We start from the raw sequence: 15,000 nt of genomic DNA on the forward strand, positions 1-15,000 counted from the left end.
GTTTTAGTCATATGTTGTTGCGTGAATCATCATTTGTTTTTATTCTGTTGTAGGTCCAGCAACAAGAAATCATCTGCAAAGACTGTGGGAAAAAATATAAAACCAAAGGAGGTTATGAACGACACAGAATTTCGAAACACAGCAGTCTTCACGAAGGATCTAGTCAGCCTTTGAGTGCCAGCATTCTTGCTGAAGTAGTGGCTTCTGCGATCAGGAAAATAAATGCAGCTGAAGTGTTTACAAAGAGCTTGAGGAGTGAACTAAGGAACTATTCCTTTCAACAGCCAGAGGAAGGAAGTCTTGAATTCGCTACCATAAAATCGATCTATGATGGGTTCTTAAAGAAGGGAGATCTGGAGAAATTTTATCAGAAATATTATTCTACAGTTCCTGTGAAGTCAACACAGTTTTTCAGCGGATTATCAAGGAATGCTGCCACACTGTTGTCAACAAAAGTTGCAGATTGTCTAATTGCACACAGTAAACAAAACAAAAACTCTGGTGACAATAGCCCCACCACTACAGTACTATCTGAGAGGGAAAAGGCTGGCTTACAATACCTAGGAGGTTATGTCTTCCATAATTTGTACAAAAAACATGCAAGAATCAACACAGTGGAGAGCCAGCAAGCTATGGCAATACTTAAAGCTGGCAAACTTGATGGTAACAATGACTCAAGACAAAAGCTGATTTCAAGTTTGAACCGTGGCGGGCTATGGTCACTTACAGAACCAGCACAGAAAATATTTTTGAGCGCAGAACATTACTTCCGCCAGCTTTCTCCAAAAGTGGCTTCTCAAGGAATTGACATAGTCACAATAACTCTTAAGGCTACTAGTGACAATGATGTTCTTTCTCACTATGGATTGATTGTAACTGATGCAGAAATCAAGCCAGCTGGTCATGTGATCAAGGATGTATTGTATGGCATTATGACTCTATATGTACGGGTTCGATCATTCTCCTTTGCAAAGGATGTGATTGAAAATTACAAGATCAGAATTAAGCAAACAAAGGGGAAGTCTCTTCGCAAGGACATTAGTCGGAGTTGCCAAGAAAATGAACAAGGGAGGCAAAATTAACACTCTCCATTTATATTTATTTTGCTTTCGTGAACATCACACAGCAATTAAGTTATTTACGACATTTTTTTCAACTTGGTTTCAAATGTTTAGTTCCAAACAATGTGCTACATTGACAATACTAAAGGCATACACTGTATGTAGAACTTGTAAAGAAGATCATAGCTTGTTTGATTGGAATACGAAGAATTATTTATGGAAAACTACTAGTGAATAACCCTCAACATTTATGCAAAGGTTTTTTACCTGTTATAAAGTTCTGCAACACTTAGCAATAAAAAATGATAAAGCCAACACTGTTCAGAATAGAAATACTGTACTTGATTTAATGCCTGTACTTAAATTTCCTGTCTCTGTAAAAAACGTATGAACCATAATATATTTCTAAAACATGATATAGTCACTGATTGATTGTAAAAAAGTAATGCTTAACAGTTGATACAGGCATCTGTGGTCTGCTTGGCAATAGTATTTTTAATTAAGACTGCAAAACAAACTTCCTCTTACTCATTAGAATCTTCATTTTAGCCTGGTTTTCACTAGCGACGCAAGCACAAGTGCAAGGATCCCAGCTCATATTTCACTGTGAAAACAGCTTTGATGCAAGCAAAAACCACAACCGCCTTGAAATTTGCGCCTATGCTTGTGCTTGCGTCGCTGGTGGAAACCAGGCTTTAGAGAAAGAAAGTTAAGATCTATGCCAATCAGGAATCTTTTGTTTATCCTCATACCATTGATTTAATTACAAGATGAGGCTCCTTGTTATGTGATTCTACTGTTAATCTTCTATAGCCAAAATCAGACACATGGAATATTTTTGGAATTTTATGGCATTCTACACTGTACTAAACAAATTTCCAAGTTTTGATACAAACTATTCCCTATGCTGTATGCCATCTTAGGTATACAGAAGCCAGGCTGCAACCTTATTGGCTCTGACAAAATAAGCATTGCAAAAAAAAAAAAAAAATTACAATACCCCCCCCCCCCTATAGAGGTTTTTTAGAATTAGTCACTCAACCTTAATCTTAAGCCAACCCTGACAATCCTAGAATTCCAGTGAAATTTTTGACAAGCAATACAAAATTCTTTCCTGCCTAGCATAGGCTTTATCCATCTTATAATTCCATCCATGTACAGTTCAAAAGGACCTGCCCTGAAATTCCAGATGTCCTCAACAGGGTGGTTTATTTTTTGGTGATTGCTTAATTTAGCTTAGTGACTAATAAGGCTAGTGTCCAGAATTTTTACAGTTTGAGTTTCTTTCGGCATGGCAATTTCTCATCGGTCACCTGTTCCCAAGCTCTCTTCCTGTCTTTCCTTCCTTTGGTGTTGCCGCTTTGACAGGAAATGGATCTCTCTATCCTGATAGTGTTACTATTATAGCCGAACTGGCGAATGTCCGGATTGTCACTCCTCCTTCCCAGTTGGCGCTGCTTACCGAAGTACTCTTCCACTGGGTCCTGACAGAAACGCTCTGTCAGGACAAACTCCATTCCCTCCTCCAGTAGGAACTTCACTACCTCAGTGACTGAATGGACGGTGATCTTGAATCCCTCGTAGGTCTGCCAGGATAGGAACATCTTAGCCCTTGCATTTTGGGTGAAGTTGCCTGGTCTGTTCTCTGTACTGTCTTTCCACTGTTGCAAGTATTGAAGGAATTCCTCCAAGAACTGAAACCTGTAACAAAATTTTGATAATTGTTATGCTAAATTTGTGGATATGTCAGAATATAAAATGAGTATTCAGTCTATTATTTAAATTGAAAGGAAATTCCATTAACATACTTACCGGTAAAACAATATATCACAAATTAATTAGTTGGAATAATTTGAGTGATAAGCTATTAATTATTTTATTTATTTGTCATAGATTATTGTCATTATTAATAAAAAAATTCCATCCCTTTGTGCACTGATCCCGTCAGCCACATTTTATTACTTCTAAACCTTCCGAGAAATAGAAAGCATTGATAGAATTTTACTTAACCCATGAATTAGTTATTGCACTTTTACTGCAGATACTATTAGACACTATTTCCATTGTTTATTTTTTTTGTTTGGTTTTGACTGTTACACACAAACTGTTAGATGTTGTTTCACATGTTAAATGAAGTCACACTTATAATTGGAAATGATTTCCTTTCAACATTGAGCTCTATTGCAGAGAACATAGGATTCCCTAAGACTCTGCTGCACACTAGAAAATTAAAACAAATTATATACATTTGAAAGCCCCAATGAGTTGGCTCATTGCCTGTCATTTACTTTAGAGAAAAAAAAAACATACCTCATGTCATCTGAAGAGGTGTATGGAGCTAGGAATGGCTTGCGCTTCACCACATGCTCAGTCGTACTTCGGACGTTGAGGCAGTCGAAAAAGCCATCTACCATCTCACAGAGTTTGGCTGTGGCAGAAGCCTCTGGTGGACCAAATTCCTTAAGTACATTTGCCACAGATGCACTCAACACCTGGGCCGCAAGATTCACCCGCATCACTGAATATGCATTCAGGTTGATGTGTTCATATGTCAGTCTGGGTAGCAATTTAAGCCCATTGTCTACATCCTCGTAATACAGTGCAGTGATGTGTTGCCACAACACATATTTACCATCGTTCCACATGTATCTTGTACACTTTCCTGAGCCTGAGCTTTTCAGACAGTTTCTAGTGGTCTTAATAAGGTGTGGTGCATCTGACAAAAAGTAGATGTATCGATGAGGTGCATACAAATTGACTGTCCGATAGCATACATCACTGTCAGCATCCCCATCAAGATCGCTGTGCAAACGGTAGAAGCGCCTGTTTGGAGAAGCACCATCTGAAGTTGTGGCGATGACCCACAGATTGCATGTTGTTTCTAGAACACAAACAGCCTCCCAGAAAATGGGCATCAATTGAGCAGCAGTTATTCCTGTAGTTGCGAAGTGTGCTAAACCAAACTTGAGTTCCGTGCAGACGCCACGGACAAGAAATGCTAAAGCATGTGATGCAACAGCATCAACTTTCTCTAGCACCCCGAAGTTCAGGTCAGGGTCCCCGAGGTCTGTAAATCCGATCAGTTCTCCTGTTGTTTTGTCCAGGACAAGATTAGCCATAACTTTCATCTCATCAAACAAAAGAACAACGTATCGCTGGACATCAAAGTAATGCTCAGTCTCTGCTTTGAGAACGTCCAGCACTTCCTTTTGGAAACCCCTCTTAGGCTTTATGGCATTACGGTAGTCCTTCAGTCACGTTTGGCTTGGAAGAACCAACACTCCACTATTTCTGAGTTCCTCATAGCACGACGGTGACTTTGATGCAAGGGATAAACAAAATCTTATTATCATCGGGTGATAGCGCACTCCTGTTTTGGATCTCGAAAACAGTCTCTTTTGTTCCTGCCAGAAGAGGTTCATGAAAGGGGTTACTTTAGTACCAGCTGAATCAAGAATCTGGGTAAAATCATCATTTAGTTCTTGATCAATTTCCACACTTGACTTCAGTAACTCGGTACGCATTTCGTTAAGCTGTTGTTCCAGCTGTGCACACTTCAATCGCTGTCCTTGTAAAGTAAGCTTTATTCGTTCTGGATCAGTTTTGGACACAGGAGCATTAACATGGGCTGGCTTTATTGTTCTACTCTCCTTTGCTTTCCTTGCTTTTTCTGTGTACACATTAAACTCCTGACATGCAGGGCAAACTCCATCAGCTTCATTAAAAAGCAAACACTCCTTCACTCTCCAAAAGCCCTTGTGTGGAAATGGCTGCTGCTCTTCTTCTTCTTCCTCCAAACAGTCATGATTGACAGGGACTACATGATGGTATAACTTGCTCGTCAGTTCCACAGGATTGACTCCAGGGCAAAGCTTAAAGTTTCCCAGATCCTTTATCAAATTTGACAGAGTCACATTGGACATTGTGCGGCGATATTTCAGATATAGGGGATGATCATCAACCAGATATGATCCAAACACTTTTACAGTAAAACCAAGGCTGTCGTCTACCATAATTTCGACCTCAGGAAGCAAATATGGTTCCACCATTTTCTTAAAAAGAACTCTGTCCTCTAACAGCTTGACACACCAATCACCAATAGATTTCAAAGTCTTCGTACGATCGCAGAACTCAACGAAGGACTTGTAACAACCACCATGCGATTCTGGCTCCACATCCTTCACAACCACTCGAGCAGGACGCGGTTCTTGAGGCTTGCTTTCGTGACTTCTACGAGGCATGTTGACCGTCGGCAAAGCTCCGAATCGTAGCTTCTTCCTCGTCACTTTTGCAGAGGGAACTACAAAGACAGATAAAAATGTAATAATTACTAAATAGGCAAGAAATACAAACGCTACAGCTCGCATCCAGAATTTTAAAACAATAAACACAACTACACGATTTGTGAGTGGTTTCTTGTTGCGAATGTGCGAAAACAAATACTGCATCTAAAGCTAAAGTTTGCGAAAAAATACATCAATACTTACATATTTCAATATCCTCAGGTTTGAAGTGTTTCTCACAAGTGTGAACTTTGTCGTTTTCGATCTGCTCTCGAAAATCCCGGTCGATTTGGCGAGCTTTCGTTAGTTCTCCAAGCCATTCGTTTCGCCATTTTTGATGAGCGTCGTCTTTCGCGACAGGCAGCTTGAAAATGCCTAATCCCTTCGTTCGTCTGCACGATCCACAGCCAAAAACGGAGCAGTTAACCCCGGGCATCCCTTATAGACCCTATTCACGTAATATTTCTGATAGATTATTCTTAGATCACCGGTAAAGCAAGAATAAAGTCGCACAAACACGAAAGAAAACTACTCGCTGCACGCCATCTTGAAATTCTGTGCACCTTCGCGATCACGTGACATGCCATAAATCAAAACAAAGAGTTCGTCTTTTGATGTGTGCCGATTTTCTTAACCAGTCTCCCTCTATTAACTCTGATTCAAAAGATAATAATAGTGACACTCCAATAATGATTGCTGCTTTTTGTGGCAAGATGGAGGCAGTAAACTATCTTTTAGACAAAGGAGCCGATCTGTCCTTGACAGGGCAGTATGGAAGAAATTCGCTACACTTTGCTTCATATGGTGGTAATGTCGCCATCATCGAGACAATGTTATCGCGTGGTCTTGACATCAATTCAAAAGATAATAATAGTGACACTCCAATAATGATTGCTGCTTTTTGTGGCAAGATGGAGGCAGTAAACTATCTTTTAGACAAAGGAGCCGATCTGTCCTTGACAAGCATATCTGGAAGGAATTTACTACACAGGGCTGCACAGGGTGGTAATATCGCCATCATTGAGACAATGTTGTCACGTGGTCTTGATGTCAATTCAAAAGATAGCAATGGTAACACTCCAATAATGATTGCTGCTTACTGTGGCAATATGGAGGCAGTAAATCATCTTTTAGACAAAGAAGCCGATCTGTCTCTTACAGGGCAGTATGGAAGAAATTCACTACACAGTGCTTCAGCTGGTGGTAATGTCGCCATCATCCAGACAATGCTATCACGTCGTCTTGATGTCAATTCAAAAGATAGTAATGGTGACACTCCATTAATGATTGCTGCTTACTGTGGCAATATGGAGGCAGTAAACTATTTTTTAGACAAAGGAGCCGATCTGTCCTTGACAAGCAAATCTGGAATGAATTTACTACACAGGGCTGCACAGGGTGGCAATGTCGCCATCATCGAGACAATGCTATCACTTGGTCTTAATGTCAATTCAAAAGATAGTAATGGTGACACTCCATTAATGATTGCTGCTTTCTGTGGCAAGATGGAGGCCGTAAACTATCTTTTAGACAAAGGAGCAGATCTGTCACTGACAGGGCAGTATGGAAGAAATTTACTACACAGTGCTTCAGAGGGTGGTAATGTCGCCATCATCGAGATGATGCTATCACGTGGTCTTAATGTCAATTCAAAAGATAATAATGGTGAAACTCCTTTGACGATCGCTGCAGCTCATGGTCATGCTGAAGCCGTGAACTATCTACTCTGTAGGGGAGCATGTTAACCTCTTTTTTTTTTTCAAGCGCTACCGGAAAGTGCCTACTAGTTTGGCCAGTTTTGAGACAACACACTTTACGGACTTTCCTTATATGGAGAATCGTAGTTCGGCCTTGTAACAGTATGCTTTTATACAAGTACTGTAGTGAAACTTTTCTTAGTTATTTTTTTAAAAATACGAGGGATTTGACCTAACTGCTGACAGCTGAGCCTTAAAGCCAACTGGGACAGTGAATTTCTTCTACAGCATGGAAGTAAGTTATAGCATTTTTATTGAGAATTTGGGGTATTCTTTATTCCCATAGAACTGTGTTTTATTTTCGCCGCGCCCGCTATTACTTCCAGTGATACGATCTTGGTTTACTTGTGGCTCCACCAATTGCGCAATTTCCCAAGAGTGAGTAAAATACCTTGAGGTGACTATTGTTAGCGGCTTCTTATTTTCAGCGTTTTTTTTTTTCTGAGCAATATTTAGCGACTATTGAATTAAGCGATTTTCCGAAAAAATTTTAAAAAATAGTGATATCGTGTAAACCAACTTTTAGTGAACATTAAGTTAAGATGGAAATATTACAAATGTTCAGTAAGAGAAGAAACTTACTTCAAATTGAACGAACATTTTCATTGCCAGGAAGAACAAAAGTTACCGGCATCCATTTCTAAAAGAATTTTTCAAGTCGACTACGTTAAAATTGTTTTCCTTTGGAGTGGGAGGGGGGAGGGGTACTTAAATTTAACGAGTATTAAATTCGACTGAAACAAATTTTAGCCAGTACTAAATTAAGCGACTTTCGCCCAACTCGCTAAAATTAGTAGCCACTAAGTTGAGGTTCCAGTATTTTGGTGCAATTTGGCAAAGGAAACTTAAGATAACGAATTTAGGTTGTATTTTTACTGCAATCACTCGTGTCAGAGTATTCAGGACTCGAAATTAACGTTTTAGGCCCCAAACACACGTATCTGTTTTCGTTTTGCCGGAAAACTTTTTTATTTGCGGATTGGCCATAATCCACACGTATCCGGTGAAAACTGGGACGAAAAACACTCTCCAGAGTGGAAATGTTTGAAAACGCCGCTTTTCTGCTTTCAAGAAAAGGCATTGAAGAACTCGAATAGTGAGATTGATTTTGATATCAGAGTCACTTTAAGGAATGTTATTTACGTGCTAAGGCAAGGTACACCATAGCCGTAACCAGACCTTTGCCATAGACGAGGCAAGATTTGACAGATTCTGTTAGGGGATTCTGGGGCATGCCCTCAAAAAATTGAAATGTAGGAGCTCTTCAACTCTCTCTGAGAGACATTTTTCATGAGGCATTTCTTGCTAAAAATCAATCTTGTTCAAATGGGGATTCTTTTCCTAACAAAACATATTTTGTTTTAAGTTTTGAGTAAAAACAAGACGCGCGGCAAGTGCCTCCTCTTGCCTCTTGCTAGTTACGGCCCTGTACACCTCTCGAAAATAAAGGCCTGGTTAACACAAGGTTTGAAACATCGGCTTTTGTATTTCAACTGGGAAAACAGTTTATTTAAGATAATTTGCTACTGGAAAGCTGGAAGATAACCGACTTCTTGCTTCTTGAAAAAAATAATGCACCATAACAGTTGAACTGGGGAAGGAACGGCAAAGTTAATTCTTACCCTTTTTTCGAATTGTTCAAAGATGCTCGAGTATGTTCCGCGCGAGTTGGGACGAGCGGCAAAATTAGTATAGGAATATATATTTTGGTTGAATGTGGAACTTTATATTGCTGATATTTTTATATACACATTAAATTGGTCATTTTAATGACTTTTGGTAGATGTATATTTATTAGGCGGTGTTTTAATAAGTATATTTGTTTTCAACATGTACTAAGTACGTTAATATGGCACTATGATGCTCGTATTCTAGCATGTACTAGTAATAATACGGCACACTTAGTAACAGTACTGCAGTACAGTGCTTGTATTCAAGGCTTATTCAACAACTACATTAGTTTTTTATGAATAGTGTGCTTGCATTGCAGATTTATAAAAAATAGTATACAAGTAGAGAGATTGTAATAATCTAAAAATTTGTTTCTGTCTAGTATAAAAAATAACTATTCAACTATACATTTCTAGTCAAATGTGGAACTTTGTATTTCTGATATTTTTTTATATACACATTATTATAAGCACAGTTTTATAATAAACGAAAGTTTTAAAACAAACAGCTTCACCACTGTATGTCTTTTCAACCGTAGTTAATGGAAACAGCGAATTTGAGTCCCACCTTGCATTTCCAACAAACATCCCAGCTGGCACTTTGCCAGTTTCGTAGTAAACATAAAACAACCTGAATTATTTTATCCCACTCTTTTCATTTCTGACAGTCATATCATACAACCACCAGCTGGTATAAATTGCAGATCACATTTCACAAGCCGAGACACTGTGCTCTTGACGTGAAAACAAACTTAGCATTGTACCTTAGGCCTGGACACTATCCCCATGAGTGGTTTTTTCATTTATTTAATTTACACATCAAAACCAGAGTGACCTGTGCATGTAGCCAGTGAATTGTGGCCTGCATTTTGTACCTTTGTACTACCACCGATTTTTATTATCAATCAAAGATCTCTTCGAGATATCGACTTTTTTTGCATGAGGTTAGTATGAGTAGAAGGTTTATCCTGGGCATTGTTGTTCGAACATATCATGGAAGAATTCAAACGTCTTTCAGTTCAAGCATTTTTTATTTTCGCGGAGTAAATGCTGTATTTGTCAGTCGCGACGACTGGGTGCTTTGCGACTCATATACTTTGGCTTGGTTAAAAAAGGTAAACTTTGACGTTTGCCTTTAACATGTTTAATCGAAATAGTTGTTTCCTTTCGAGTTAGAAAGATTTCTACTCGGCTTAATGCAGAAAAATAACGCCTGATCGCAGGTTAGGCTACGCACGACAGAGTTACCTTTTGTCTCGTCACGCAATCTTAACCCCACATTGAGAAGTAAATTTTCGTTTGGATATTACCAAAAGCCGCTTCTCCTCGCGTTATTCTTTACCTTACGGCTACACATGCCATTTCTAACGACTACATTTCCAGCAAAAAAGTTGCTGTTATTTTTCTAATGGCGATCGATGCATTTACTTCTGAACAGAAGAAACGTTTAACGTTTACTGCTTCCACCTGAAGTAATTTCACAACAGGCTACAAAAACACTTATAAATATCACTTAACACATTTATTAAATGATGTTGCAATTAGCGAAGCGCACTAATGACGTCACAGAATTTGACCCCCGGTGTGAGTCAAAATTCGGCAAACAAACCGCTCTCTGTAAGAGCAATGTATGGTTGGCGGGCACTTTGGAGGCATATTTAGCGATTGTTTCACAAAAGCATGGCCAGATTGGCTCGGAATTCGAGAGAAAGCCTTACCTGTGCAACGTAGAAAGCTCAAACCGTGGTTTGAAACAAAAGGTTTGTCAAACAGAGCGATTATTCAATAAATGTGTAAAGTGTTTTACTCTCAGTTATTGAATGGATTATAAAGGCCCGATTTGCTGCCGGGATTTGCTGAAAGAAAACATTTATTTTAATGAGAAATGCAAAACGTTTACACTGTTCTTAGTGGCTCATTTTCCAACACAACAGAGCTAACCTCAGATTTATGCCACCACAAAATTACACAAAGAAACGCTCGTCCGATCGGTCCCCTTGCCTGACCCGAATATTTTAAGAGGTCAATTTCGTTACACAATTGTCGCGGCAAATACTATTTAATATGCACTGATCGAGATCGGCAGCTGTAGCTGCAGTCTGTAAGGGACGGACCATTAGAAATAATCGGAGGGGGGTGACTTTTACCAAAAAAAAATTCCTGCAAGGGAACTTGTCGAAAAAAAAATTCCTGCAAGCGGTTGTGCCTGAAAAAAAAATTCGTGCAACGGAATAACTTTTAAGTGTTGTATGATGGCATCTATAAACGTCCATCAGAATGGCTAAAAAAGCATTTCTGAGGTTCTGAAAATTAAAATTTTCCCGGGGGAGCATGCCCCCGGACCCCTCTAATTTGTCATGTACCGAGAGAACAGCATCAGCTCAATCCTATCAACTATTTGGTTGCAAACACACCTGACCCACCCTAACAATCGTGTCCCATCAGTAAACAGTTCATCAAAAGCACAATTAGTATTATTATTATCACTTTAAACTGCAATTTTGTCTGATATCCTAAAGTTTAGCTTGATAAGTTTTAGCTGTCACCTTTTTCATCTTTTTTGTTGAGGGTCCAGGGTAAAAATTTCTTTTTCCGTCTTATATTTAACAGGCACTATATCTACCCTTCAGCCCCCGACGCCATAAAAAATGAACGGTCCGGTCCCTGAATGTCGCTAAATTCAGAGAACAAATCTGAAAAATGAAACAATAATGCTATTTAATAATGATAATTGTATCTATGGGCAAAAAAAAAAAAAAAATTCGTGCAAAGCTTGTGCCCGAGAAAAAAAAATTCCTGCAGCGAAGTAGGCCTTCAAAAAAAATTCCTGCACTGAAATTTTTTTTACCCCCCTCCGGTTATTTCTAATGGTCCGTCCCTAATAGTAATGGGGATAAATAACAGCTTTATTAAAATCAAACCCGCCGTCAATTCCTATCATGTGTCGAAACAGATCGGATGACCGGCGATCAGTGCCGTCAAATTCGGGAAGAATTCTGAATTTCTTGCAACCGACGATCTTTCCGGTGCCTAAATGAAGCAAACATACAAGTGCTATCCTTCGCAATTATATAATTCGATAGTGATTCGCTATCCGCCGCTTAAATTTCTCGGCAGCCTGAATAATTTTGCAGTGGGAATCAAGGTGTTATTGCCGGATCTTCGACTAATAAATTCAATTTTGGGCCATTTTTGGATACCTTCAGTCTGTTTTCACTTACTAAAGCAAAAATGTTTGGAATCTATCATTTTTCGAGCCTTTCAAGAATCTCGGCCTCACATTGTGCCTTTCTCGCCCCTTTTTTCTTGTCAAGAATGCGTCCCCTCCATACAAATCCTTTGCCCAAACTAAACTGGCGAAATCTATTTTTTCGACGTTTTTGCTTGTTTACAAGCTAAAAACGTAGAATAGGGGTTAGTGGACAACATTTGGAACCACATATTTGTAAACTCTCAAGGGACTTTTTTAATTTCTCAAGGGACTGTTTTAATTTCTCAAGGGATTACTTTCCGCTGTGGGTGATAACTTGCGATCTCGTGAAAAAACGTGACTTGTCACATTTACAAACGTTATATAACAATTTTAAAAGTGACATGTCAGCTTTCTTATCTCAACGCACGTGTGTCTGAAAGGCGATCTATAAAAAGCGTCGCACAAACAATGCGTAATTTTAGATGGCAGTGTCCATAAATAAATGATTAAATGGACAAAAGACAATTATCCCGAGTAACGCGTCACGCAAGGAATGCATGTTTTTGTTTTGGGAAGTGTAATCGAGCACGCGGTGTGAATTGAGATGTGATTTTTCTCAGTCGGTAAACTCGCTATGTTGTGCTCGCCTTTTATTAACGTGGCGCGATTAATTATAAGTCACGCTTAATTGCCGCTAACCGGCCGCGAATCAGTCAGAGTTGTTTTTTGTCGGATTGAAAGTTTAGTGAACTGTAGTCGAGCACGCGGTGTGAATTGAGATGTGATTTTCCTCGGTCGATAAACTCGCTATGTTGTCAATGTTATAACGAATTTCTCGAGAATAACCGTTGTTGGGATCATTCGCTTTGCCGTGGTTTATGCGTGATACAATCAGAGCAAATTTCGCAAAAGCAACACCCGTAAAACAAGTCTGCAAATTGTAATGTTTGTAATCTTCCATGTGACAGAAGCCTAGATCTTATGTGACAATCGTTCTTTGCTTTGAGAACAGATTTTCTCTTCCGGTGTTACGACAAACTGTCGTGATTGACACATTTTTCGCATTCCGATCGTTCTTAGTGGAGGAACAAAATTTTCAACTTCCGTTTTCTATTCGCTCTTTATTAACGTGGCGCGCACGCGTAAAACGCAATCCGCTGGTCACTGTCAAGATTAGGGTTGCGGGCCTCTCTTGGGCCCGCAATTACAAACGTCAAAAATAAACCATACCAAAAAACTCGCTCTTTTCAAAGATATTATTGAAGTTAAAACAAATGCAAGAGATGGGGGCTTCTTTTAGCTTAGGAGCGGTTAAAAATTAGGCCAAATTTGGTCGCTACATGCAAGCGCAACTCTATTTCGTCATCAGCCTAGGTCGTTAGGGACGTGACCTCGCGTTGACAGGGAATGACAGCAATGTTGCGTGAATCGGCTTTACAACATGCGATCGTATCTACGCAGTTCGAGTGGAATTTCAGTCAAAAACAGCAAAATTCTTTCTTATTTCATCTTCAAATATAATTCGAAAGCAGTCACTGTATATATGGCATTTGTTTAATCCTGGGTCTTGATATCCGACCCTCGCAGAGCCTAGACAAAACTCAGCTTGAGTGTAACGATTTGTTTACGCTGCAATTATATTTTGCTGTTTCATTTGCTAATTTCGCCGCCCGCGGCCGTAATCGACTGCCTTGAAAGGTCCTTGCAATTTTAAAGTAGAGAATTGTCAGATCTCGGTGAAATTTGCACTGTTTATTTGTGTAATGTTAAGGATTATGTGTATAAATACCTGGCGCGGACGAGCCATTTTTGACAAAATTATATGGCTGCATTTCCTGCGCGAAGATAGGAAATTGTTAAACTAAACTACAAAGAAACTGTAATGATAAGTTCGAAGAACAATGCACAGGATAAACCTTCGACTCGTACTTCATGCAAAAACGTCGATATCTCGAAGAGACTTTGATTAGTAATAGTGCGCTTCGCTAGACGATGTTGCAATTCTAAATTGTGCAACTCAGCAGAAATAATCAATTGTCACGAAATGAGTTCCCTTTGGTTAACTATTAGCAACGTTTTAGTGTGTGAAAGACTTGTACGAGCACAAATTTGCGTTGTTAATCGTTTTAGGTTAAATTAATATTAGCGCCTAAAGACTTGTACTAGTAAAAATTGCGTTCTTAATCGTTTTGAACTTCACTGCCTTCGAGCCCTGAACCGCTTACATTCTTAATTGGTTATGTGACGTAAGATTTGGGCTACTCACGTTTTTGATTCTTATATAATGTTTGTAAATTTGACAAGTCACGTTTTTTCTACAAGAACGGAAGTGCTGAAGCACAACTATAGAGTGACACTTTACAAGGGATGTAGGTCGTTTAGCCCCCAAGTCGATTAGCCCCCAGTCTGCTTGCCCTAAATCTTAAGTCTGTAAGCCCTCAGTAAAATGATCATCCTGCAATAATTTTTTTCTTTTAGCCTTCTTTCACTGTTTTTTCCATTTGTGATATGACAGTGGCTTTCCTGAATGTTTTCAGTCGAGTACACAAACCGAAAAACTTAATTGAACGCAAACCAAACAAAATCAACTATAATAGCAGCCTATACGACATGGTGAAACTGAGTTAAATCAGTTGATGTGAAAGTGGAAAGGTAAATTTGGATAGAAAGGATTATATATTTTCTCGGCATCAGTAGAAATGTAGTGATATTAACACTTCGAACTTATAAGAATTTCCGCGTTTTACATCAAGCAAAGCAAAGCTTCACTTGCTTTTGCTTTCACCTACTCGACCAGTCGTATAAAGTCCGCTAAACTTTGTATTAACTATCATATTCATCCTGATTTACTAGTGAAGAATAGTTAATTGACTTAAAAGACAAATTTTAATTGGCAACTTAACTGGCAAATTGGTAACTTATCTGGGAATTTACAGATTGGGGGCTAATCATCTTGGGGGCTAAACATCCGGATACCTTTACAAGTCACGCGCTTTGATCACCCACAGCGGAAAGTATTCCCTTGAGAGTTAACAA

At 39.1% G+C, this 15,000-nt stretch overlaps 3 protein-coding genes and 1 pseudogene across 5 annotated transcripts in view; 2 read left to right on the forward strand and 2 right to left on the reverse strand.

Annotated features, from left to right (window-relative positions):
- Positions 1–1,089, forward strand: part of LOC144632289 (uncharacterized) — a 2,461-nt gene extending 1,372 nt beyond the window's left edge. Inside the window, exon 2 of the mRNA XM_078490910.1 lies at positions 54–1,089. Within this exon, the coding sequence (XP_078347036.1) occupies positions 54–1,082 (1,029 nt within the window). The 3' untranslated portion in view covers positions 1,083–1,089. The remainder of the gene's footprint in view (positions 1–53) is intronic.
- The window catches only part of LOC144632326 (Golgi apparatus membrane protein TVP23 homolog B-like), a 43,700-nt gene that overhangs the window by 10,442 nt on the left and 18,258 nt on the right, over positions 1–15,000 (reverse strand). The gene's annotated exons all lie outside the window — the stretch shown is intronic.
- LOC144632257 (uncharacterized) lies at positions 1,079–5,886 on the reverse strand (annotated as a pseudogene). Its single transcript, XR_013566873.1, has 3 exons — positions 5,549–5,886; positions 3,372–5,361; positions 1,079–2,762 (listed from the first exon to the last, which is right to left on the reverse strand). The product of XR_013566873.1 is annotated as an uncharacterized LOC144632257 (transcript).
- Positions 6,034–8,657, forward strand: LOC144632299 (uncharacterized). Its single transcript, XM_078490920.1, has one exon. It carries the CDS (start codon positions 6,034–6,036, stop codon positions 7,087–7,089), a length of 1,056 nt encoding a protein of 351 aa, XP_078347046.1. The 3' UTR covers positions 7,090–8,657.

Source organism: Oculina patagonica, chromosome 12 (genome assembly GCF_052425735.1).
Source record: "Oculina patagonica isolate OP01 chromosome 12, crgOcupat, whole genome shotgun sequence".
Taxonomy (NCBI): Eukaryota; Metazoa; Cnidaria; class Anthozoa; order Scleractinia; family Oculinidae; genus Oculina; species Oculina patagonica.